Source organism: Macrobrachium nipponense, chromosome 30, assembly GCF_015104395.2.
Source record: "Macrobrachium nipponense isolate FS-2020 chromosome 30, ASM1510439v2, whole genome shotgun sequence".
Taxonomy (NCBI): Eukaryota; Metazoa; Arthropoda; class Malacostraca; order Decapoda; family Palaemonidae; genus Macrobrachium; species Macrobrachium nipponense.
In genome coordinates, this window is record NC_087218.1 from 17,681,850 (window position 1) to 17,691,849 (window position 10,000).

Here is a 10,000-nt window from a genome sequence, read left to right on the forward strand (position 1 = left end):
ATTTTTTGGGGGCTTGTCAGCGTAGCCCAGGACAGGGGCAACTTCAAAACGGAGCACTGCAAAGGAAAATCAATCATGAAAATACGACTACTCATGGTCTTTACAGTGTCAGAATTCTTATTAAGTAAATAAGTTATGGAGGAGTTATGGAGTTCCATTTGACAACGTCTAGTGAGAGAGAGAGAGAGAGAGAGAGAGAGAGAGAGAGAGAGAGAGAGAGGGTGTTAATTGCTATATGGATAGTTAATGACTGAATTGGTTGTTGATAGGTTCTGGGCTGTTTGCTGTTAGAGATCTGTGTTTAGAGTGAGAGTTTTCAGTAAGTCTTTAGTCAGAACTGGTGATAGTCGGTGGTATCGGCAGCGATCTAGTGAAGGCGGTGAAATTCGTTTGAGTTGTGTGTTGTTGATTTTATTGTTGGTTATTCTTAAGTTGATGTTAATTGATTTAGAGCTGTGTTGTTGGATTGTTGTGCTTGTGAGTTTTTTTTTTGTTGGGTTATTGTGAGTTGTTATGGTTGAGGGTTGTTGCTGGGGGCTGTTGTGATTTCTTGAAGTTGTTAGTGGGTGTTTGTTGTTGCCTTTTTGTGTTGTTGGTTTTTTGTGTTGTTGGTATTTCTGTGACCTCAACCAGCGCACAGCACAGGATAGCCCGGGAGTGACTGGATTGATTGGTAAGTACATGTGTTTTCTTTTTTTTATTTTTTATTTATTTTTTTTTCTAATTGTCCTGCTGTATTTTGTTGTGTAAAGAAGAAAGTGTTGACTGGGGTGGGCGGGTGCTAGCTGGAGTGATTAGGTTAATGTGGGGAGGGTTTTGTCCGCTTGTTTTTTCAAGCTTGTGATCCCGCCACATTATTTTTTGGCGACCGAACAGGGACTGTTGGTGCGGCAGCTGCAGGGCAATTGGGTAGAGAGTTGTGTGATTGGTGGATAAGTGAGGATGGAAGGGTTGAAGGAGATTAGAGAGGCTGAAGGAGGTGAGTTACGGTTGGCGAGGGAAGCTAAGGGAAGGTTGGAAGTGGAGAATGAGAGGTTGAGGGTAGAGTGTGAGGAGCTGAAGAGCGAGTTAGAGGAAATGAGAAGGAATGCTAAGGAGTGCGAAAGTGGAAATGAAAGAAGAGGTGAAAGGAGCGGAAGAGATGTGAATGGTGAGAAAATGGATGAAAAGTTGGGGTTAATGATGAATGCAGTGCAAGAGATGATGCAGGAAATGATGAAGGGATTCGTGGGAGAGGAGCTGTAGGAGGTAGGCCTACTGGGTCTTGTGACTGGCCAGGAATGGTAAAGGATGCGAAAGAGCGAGTGGATGAGTTACGAGTGAAGAAGGTGATTCGGTTGTGATAGGTAAGGGAAAGAAGGGAAGACACAGGGTAAGGATAAACCTGAAGACAAGAATAAGAAAGTGGCTGAGGAAAAGAAGACTAAGGGAAAGGTTAAGGGTGACGGACAGGATGAGATTAGGAACCGAATACATTGGGGAAAGGGCTGAGAGTGATTTGGATAGCGGTGAGTGGAAACAGGTAAGTAGAAAGAAGAAGGGTAAGAAGAGCGTAGTCAGGGGTATGGACATGAGTATGGAAGTGGATTCGCTGTATTCGGATGAGGGAAAAGAGGGGTTCAGAAAGGAAGTAGCGGAAGTGAGAGTGAGCGGAAGTTGGGAAAGTACGAAAGGCTGTGTATATGAGAGAGGTACCCCGATGTGCACAATACGAGGAATATGGTAGTAGGGACATAGGGGACTTTTTAAGGAATATGAGAGGTATTGTGAGGCAAAGTATGGGGATAACAAGAGAGTCTGGGCAAGAGAGTTAGGTAGCTTTTTGACAGGATTTTTGTTGAATATGTATAGGGTAATTATGAGTGTAAAGGAATGTGCCGTATGAGAGTGTAAAAGCTAGGATTGTAGAACAGGCAAAGAGGATAAAGTAGATGCGTTAGATATAGGAGAAAGCAAGATTTTGAAGAGGCAAGAATGAATGTTGGCGAGTCGTTGTCGATGTATGTCTGTAGGTTAGAAACATTAGCCAGGAAAAAAGTTTGGGGACGAAGGGATAAATGAGTGTAAGGAGTTAGTACGAAAGTTGTTGGTGACTGTACCAGAGAGTGTATATGAGTTTATAAATCTGAAACGTAAGGAGAAAATGCGATGGACGAATGAAAGGTTAACATGGAACGACATTTTAGAAATAGTAGAGGATTACGAGTTAGATAGGTGTATGAAAGAGAGTAGAAGTGTTAGTGTTAGGACTGAAGTAGCTGAGGGTGTACCAGAGTTTAGAAGCTATAGGGAGGCAGTTTTGGAAGGGCCGAGGCGAATGGCAGAGCGAGTGGTAGATAGGAGCGTTAGGGCAAGTAATGTGAGTGTAGTTAGCCCTAAAAGAGATAGGAGTGCGAGTGTTGGAAGAGTAGGGTCAGTTAGTCGTGAGCGAGATCAGTGTTATAGATGTGGTAAGCCAGGACACAGGAAGAATGAATGTCGTTGGGCGTTAGGAGCGTGCTTTTGGGTGTGGGGCAAACAGGGCATTTGGTGAGTGTAAGAAAGATAGGGATATTAAATGTTATAGGTGTGGACAGGTAGGGCATATAGCTAGTGGATGTCGGGGTACTCGTATGAACATAGTTTGCGGCAACTGTGGGACGAATGGCCATTATGCTAGGATGTGTAAAGAACAGCGTGCGAAGTGTGTTGAATGTGGAATGGAAGGTCACATGGCAAGTGTGTGTAGGCGAAAGAGGATGAGTCAGGTTGGGAATTCAGGAAACTAGGTGGTAAGGGATTCAGTTGGGTGGGTCCTCTAGTAAGCGACAGTATGTTTGGGAGAATGCGATGAGTGAGTGGTTGAGGGTGAATAAATGTGAGCCGAGTGTCAGTGAGCAAATGGGTCTGGAAGATCGGCAGTTTTTTTGGTGTTGGTTGAGTATGGAAGAAAGAGGAAGAAGGTAAGGAAAGGGAATGAAAGGGAGAAACGTGAACTGCATGATAGAGGGGTTAGTGTTAGGGTAAAAATGGTGGATAAGGCGTGTAATACAGATGACTTTGAGGGGAGGAATAATACATATAGCGTGTGTGGGTTTGAATTGTCAGGGTTTAGTGAAGTTTCACCAGGAAGGGAATCAGGTAGTAAGGATGTAATTGGCAGTATGAATGAGTCTCTTCAGGAATTTGGCAGGAGTGTAAATGAGGTAAGTGATTTAGTGGCAGAGTTACGAGAGATGTTCGGACAAGAGTTGGAAGGGGTAGATGAGATAGTGAATGGGATTTGGGGGGATAGTAGTGAGGGAGATAGTAATGGTAGTCTGACTGGAAGTGATCTGGGAGAAGTTGATGGCAGTGTAACTGAGAGTGTGTATGAGGGCCCTCAAACGAGATCCAGGGGACCTGCATCTGAGCATCCGTGGGTGTTGCGGAGGCTATTTAGTGTGGGTGTTGGGATGAATGGAGACGCTGTCTAATGTAACAGGGGGAGGAAATATGGAGGAGTTATGGAGTTCTATTGACAACGTCTGTGAGAGAGAGAGAGAGAGAGAGAGAGAGAGAGAGGGAGGGTGTAATTGCTGTATGGATAGTTAATGACTGAATTGGTTGTTGATAGGTTCTGGGCTGTTTGCTGTTAAAGATCTGTGTTTAGAGTGAGAGTTTTCAGTAAGTCTTTAGTCAGAACTGTGATAGTCTGTGGTATCGGCAGCGATCTAGTGAAGGCGGTGAAATTCGTTTGAGTTGTGTGTTGTTTGATTTAGTTGTTGGTTATTCTTAAGTTTGATATTAATGATTTAGAGCTGTGTTGTTGGATTGTTGTGCTTGTGAGTTTTTTTTTTTTTGTTGGGTTATTGTGAGTTGTTATGGTTGAGGGTGTGTTGCTCGGGGGCTGTTGTGATTTCTTGAAGTTGTTAGTGGGTGTTTGTGTTGCCTTTTTGTGTTGTTGGTTTTTTGTGTTGTTGGTATTTCTGTGACCTCAACCAGCGCACAGCACAGGATAGCCGGGAGTGACTGGATTGATTGGTAAGTACATGTGTTTTGCTTTTTTTTTATTTTTTATTTATTTTTTTTTCTAATTGTCCTGCTGTATTTTGTTGTGTAAAGAAGAAAGTGTGACTGGGGTGGGTTGGGTAGCTGGAGTGATTAGGTTCATGTGGGGAGGGTTTTGTCCGCTTGTTTTTTCAAGCTTGTGATCCCGCCACAAAGTGTTCAGTCTCGACTCGACATGAAGCAAGTGATCTGTCGAGGTTTTCTAGAAGTGAAGATAATGTGAATAGGTACATTCATTATTAATACAGGACCTCTATTTTCTAAATGGATAGGTAAATAATTCGTAACTCACGATTTTCTCTTACTTAAGTTGATTCAGGTGTCATGGTTATTTATTTATTTCAGTAATTCATTTATCTATTTATTTATTAAGGGTCATATTTATTTATTACTTCAATAATTAATTTATCTATTTATTTATTAACATTAATAGCCTTGTTTTGATAATGCTTCCCAGCTACGAGAAATCAACTTACTTGTGAAGGAGCGTCAGGTGGGTGTAGGGCAATGGACGATAAATTCTTCCAGCAGTTACCTACAAGAATAATAATTACCTGTATTTCTACAAGAATAATAATCCCCTCTAGAGCAGAATCAAAATTACCCGAGCTAAAAAATAAAAAAAAAAAATAAAGAAAAATAAAAAGTATACAGGAGAAATCTGAGGTGCGAGCACAAAACGAGATTGAACTAAATGCTATAAATAGAATAGAATACAGAATGTAGGCCAAAGGACAAGCACTGAGACCTATGAGGTCATTCATAGCTGAAACGGAAATAAGACAGGAAAAAGGTTTGAGAGGTGTTGTTGGAGAGGGTGGAAAGTAAGATGGAAGACAGAGAATATGAACGGAGGTACAGCCAAAGCAATGAAAGGGCGTTACAGCTAGGGACCGAAGGGACGCTGCAAAAAACCAAATGGGATAAAATACTATTAAAAGTTGTTGTCTCGTAAGACATATTAATGCAAAAGCAAGTGTCTACCCTGAGGGTCGCTGCAAAAAAAAATTTTTCTGCTAAACAGCGTTATGCAAAAAGTGTAACTGCTAAGAGGAATGTTGCAAAAAAACTGTTGTCTACTACGATGCATTCTGCAAAATTTGTATCTGCTTGGAGTGATGTTGCAAAAAAATTTGTTGTTCACTACGAAGCGTTCTGCAAAATTTGTACCTGCTAAGAAATATCTGCAGTGTGTTGTCAACTCAAATGCGTCCTGCAAGACGTGTACCTGCTAAGAAGAACCTGACAAAAATAGGTGTCGTCTGCAAAGAAACGTTCTGCAGAAAAATGCACTAGCTATGAGAAACGCTGCAAAAACGTTGTTGTCTACTAAGTAATGTCCTACGAAAAGTTCACCTGATATGAAAGACGCTGCAAATAGGTGATGTCTCGCAAAGTACTACAAAAATTGCGCAGTCTCAAAATTACTGTAAGAAAAAGGCCTCTCAGCTAAGAAGTATACTGCTTAAAAATTGGTTATGATAAAATCCGGCTATAAAGAAAAAAAAAAAAAGTTTTGCTAAGAAATACACTGCTGTAAATGTTTATGACAAGAACCTACAAAAAAAGGGGGCCCTCTTGCTGCGAGGCATACTGCTTTAAAAAATTGTATATGACAGGAGAGTGGAAAAAAATGCCTCCTTGCTTAGAAGCAAATAGTGATCTTGTTTGTTTTTGCTTGTTTGTATGGTGTTTTCACGTTGCATGGAACCAGTGGTTATTCAGCAACGGGACCAACGGCTTTACGTGACTTTTGATCCACGTCGAGAGTGAACTTCAATCACCAGAAATACACATCTCTAACACCTCAGTTGAATGCCCGAGAATCGAACTGAGGCGCTTTGGTAGTGATCTCGTTACTGACTGCTCTGATGATGCCATCACTTATCAACTAACTGCCCTTATAAGAGACTTGTTGCATAAGTCACCTACAACAGTTGTCAGCGGAAATATGCGGAAAATGTTAAGAAGAAAAGAATTGGACTGAAATGACCAACCTGCACTTCCAAAAAAATTTCCCGCGAAGGTGATTGCGAATGTTTCGCTGTGGATGGTAACATCTGAGTAAGTGGCTGCGACATTGCCTTTCACGCTGTCCTCAATGACAAACTGCAAATACAGGAAACATCATAGGTGATCAGTCGGTTGCAAATGCTGAACGAAAAGAGGACTGTGGAAAAGTCCCCCTGAAAACGTTATGCAATTGGAACTTCAAAAGTTCGAGTGAACATGCAATGCATTACCATCCTACAACAATTCTTGTATTTTACTTACATTTTTATCTGTTTGCTTATTAATTTGTTAAATTAGTTTATCTTTCCCAATAACTGATCCTCTTCTTTTTTTTTTATTTCACATTACCTTCTGTTACTTCTGTCTAAGGAACACCATATTCTTTGAAACTTGAATTTCAAGTCAATGGCTACTGTGGGCTTGTTCTCTATGGGTAGGGTTCATCTTCTGACTAATAATAATAATAATAATAATAATAATAATAATAATAATAATAATAATAATAATAATAATAATAATAATAATAATAATAATAATATCTTACATTTGGTCTGGAAATAAGCATAATAATCAACAGTCTTAACGAACAGCTACTAAAATACGTTAGCCTGAATTTCTTTCTAATTTATCACTCGTAAGACACAAATCCTTTGCCAGAGACTTTATTTCCAATTAACAATGACTGGACGTTACCCAGAGCCTGAATTTGCAACCCATAGCCTGTCTCAGCTGTAGTTTCTCTTGTTTAAGGCGGCCAGAGCCTACCTTTCAGTAGGAGACACTTGGAGTTTACCCAGCGTCTCAGCTTTATGACTTTTCCTCAGTTACCCAGAGTCCCACCATTGAGGTTACTCAGCCTCCCTCCCTAATTTCTCCCTTTTAGTAATATCCTTCAATTCTCTTTCATACAGGACGGAAGAGGTGGCAATACTCACAAGAAACACGAGAGGTCGCGGTTCCAAGGTGCTCTTTTGGTTGATGGCTATCAAGTTATGCATTCCTGGTTGGGAGAGAAAATGAAATGATTTACGAAGGTCTCTCTCTCTCTCTCTCTCTCTCTCTCTCTCTCTCTCTCTCTCTCTCTCTCTAATGTGTCACTCAGCTATCTCACGAGTAGTACAGTATTTTAGTTTCAGAGTCGCTTCCAACAACCAATGATAAGGAAAGACAGTTATTCCGAATTTTCTTCCAAAAATACCGAGACTTTTTCGCCTTTGCCCACCTATGAAATAGTTCTGTGATAAGTTGGCCGCGACTCCGTATCCTTTCTTGAGCAACGTCTCGTTATAAGCGTCTTTGTTGGCAGAGCTTTGGCGAGCCACGAGCGTCCAGCCGCCGTCGCCTCCGAAGTTCATGCAAGTGACCTGACGGATGAGGGAGGAAAGAAATAAATGTTTCGTTATAGCAGCACGTTTGATCGCAGTTTCTCTTACCTATTTTACTATACTATAATGGGCGTTGTGTCTGTCCGTCCGTCTGTCATTCAATCACAGCCAACCGGCTGGTCCGATGGGCATGAAACTTGGCTGGGTTATAGTGGTGACCCCTAAGATGGTTTATAATGGGGTTTCCTCCTACCTCCCCCAACCCTCCGAAAGATGTGGGGTTGAGAAGGGATTCCCTGAAAAGGAGCTGGTTCTGCCCGTGAAATGGGGGTGTTTGTGCCCGTAGACTTAATTACTTTATGAATTTATCATACATAATAGTTAAAACACACTAGGGAGCCACTTATATGAAGCAGAAAATGAATATGCTTTTAGTAATGATTGGCAAACGGTCATACGGAACAGTGCAGGAAGGAATAGAAGATTTTGTCCAAAAGCCAAGTGCTGGGATCTATGTAGTCATTCAGCGCTGAAAGGAAAATTGAAAGTAACGGAGGTTTGGAAGGTGTAGCAGGAGGAAAACCTCGCAGCAGCTGCACTACGAAACAATCGTTAGAGAGGGTGGAAAGTAAGAAAGAAGAAAGAGAATATGAACGGAGTTATAGAAACAAGGAATGAAAGGGGTTGCAGCCACTGGCCGATTAGGTACCGCAAAGACCCTTAAGTAAGCCATGCCTTCAGTGCACCGCTTGAAGTGCACTGATGCCACTACCCCCTTAAGGAGTAGAACAGCGCAAAACTTGACTGAGTGTATAAGATTTAGGCTGTCAACCTAAGCAACGGGGCACTTTCGGAGTTGGAGTGGTTGAACAGCTAGATAAAAATCCCGAATATAAAAGAAGCCAAATACAAGGATCTAAAAGTGAAACCATGAGATATCCCTATAATTGCTCTGAGAAGCAATAGTTGGAGAGGCTGGACAGCAATGCAGAAGAAAGGAGGCGGGAATGGAGGTAAAGTCAAAGGCTAAAAGGTGGGTGCCGCTAGCTGCCGAATGACGTGGCAAACACTCTTTAGTAATGCCAACAGTACCCCACTTCCGGCGAATTCATTGTATCCATTCACGTGATATAAACCAAAAATAACCATTAATTGCACCCATTAACAAGATGCAGACCAACCATACCCTTAGTTGCGCTCATTTACTGGAAATAAGCAATAAAAGGGCGATAATTACAATCATTTACAGGAAAATACATCCCCCCCCCCCCCCACCCAAAAAGACTAATAATTACACGCATTTACAGGCAATAAACGATAAAAGGAAATTAATTGTTCTCACAATAAATAACCAATAAAAAGGCCACTGATTGCAATCATTTACAGGAAATAATAAAATGGCCATTGGTTGCACTCATTTACAGGAAATGAACCAAAATTGGATCATTATTTACATTAATTTATTTACATGAAATAAAGAATAAAAAGGCCATTAACTGCACTCATTTACAGGAAATAAACAATAAAAATGTCTTTGATTGCACTCATTTACAGGAAATGAACCCAAATAGGGCCATTCATTGCACTCATTAACATGAAATAAACAATAAAAAAGGCGACTAATTGCACTCATTTACAGGATATAAACCAAAATTGCGCCATTAATTGCACTGACACGAGATCCAGCGAGTTAAAAATAACTCTATGTGAATTTCCTTTCGTTAAATTTAATATTCATGCACGTCTCTCACCATCTGGTTTGAGAGCTCGCGCGTTCTTTCCTTCAAAATGACTCCCCTGTCTACCACATTAAACACACCTACCGTGATTCCTAGGTCGCTTCTTTCTTCAGGAGTGATCCTGTAGCTGCCTTGGGCGTTCGGAACGTCCAGGACTTGGGAGCAGTCTTTGGGCAACATGCAATCTGGAAACAGAACTGGAAGCTGAGGTTCTTTGGGTCTGGGTATTTAACAGGACTAAAGGTGACTCCTGATGAGACACAAATATTGAGCTAAAATTTGCAGATGAGAATTTAGAAATTGTCCAATAGGTTGCACATGAAGTGCAGATCACTGTATTTAGGGTTATGGATGGGGAGTAGTTTCATTGGGATTAGGGCTGTGGATGGAGAACTGAAACTGGGTTAAACGTTCAGGATGAGAAGTAGAAACTGGGCTAAGGTGTGTAGATGAGTAGAAACTGGGCTAAGGGTTGTGAATGAGAAGTATATATTGGGCTATGAGTAGAAATTGGGCTAAGGGTTGTGGATGGGAAGCAGAAATTGAGCAAAAGGGTTGTAGATGAGAATTAGGAAATTGAGCAAAGGGTTGTAGATGAGAAGAAGAAATTGAGCTCAGAGTTGTGGATTTGAATTATAAATTGGGCTAAGGGTTGTGGGTGAGAAGTAGAAATTGGAGAAAGAATTGTAGATAAGTAAAAAATTGGGCTATGGGTTGTAGATGAGATGTGGAAATTAGGCTAAAGTGGGTTATGGAAGAGATGTAGATACTTAAGGTTATGGATGAGATGTAGAAATGTGGCAAAGGTTTATGGTTCAGAATTATAAATTTGGTTAAAGGTTGTGGACAGGAAGCAGAAATGGTCGAGGGTTATATTTATATAGAATGTAGAAA

General features: G+C 41.0%; 1 protein-coding gene across 1 annotated transcript in view; it reads right to left on the reverse strand.

The window, feature by feature from the left end:
• LOC135202339 (uncharacterized) overlaps nucleotides 1-10,000 on the reverse strand; it is a 93,253-nt gene that overhangs the window by 78,556 nt on the left and 4,697 nt on the right. Inside the window, exons 2-7 of the mRNA XM_064231688.1 lie at nucleotides 9,191-9,291; nucleotides 7,265-7,406; nucleotides 6,978-7,042; nucleotides 6,027-6,138; nucleotides 4,506-4,564; nucleotides 1-56 (exon numbers count right to left, since the gene is read on the reverse strand). Coding sequence (XP_064087758.1) covers nucleotides 1-56; nucleotides 4,506-4,564; nucleotides 6,027-6,138; nucleotides 6,978-7,042; nucleotides 7,265-7,406; nucleotides 9,191-9,286 — 530 coding nt within the window. The 5' untranslated portion in view covers nucleotides 9,287-9,291. The remainder of the gene's footprint in view (nucleotides 57-4,505; nucleotides 4,565-6,026; nucleotides 6,139-6,977; nucleotides 7,043-7,264; nucleotides 7,407-9,190; nucleotides 9,292-10,000) is intronic.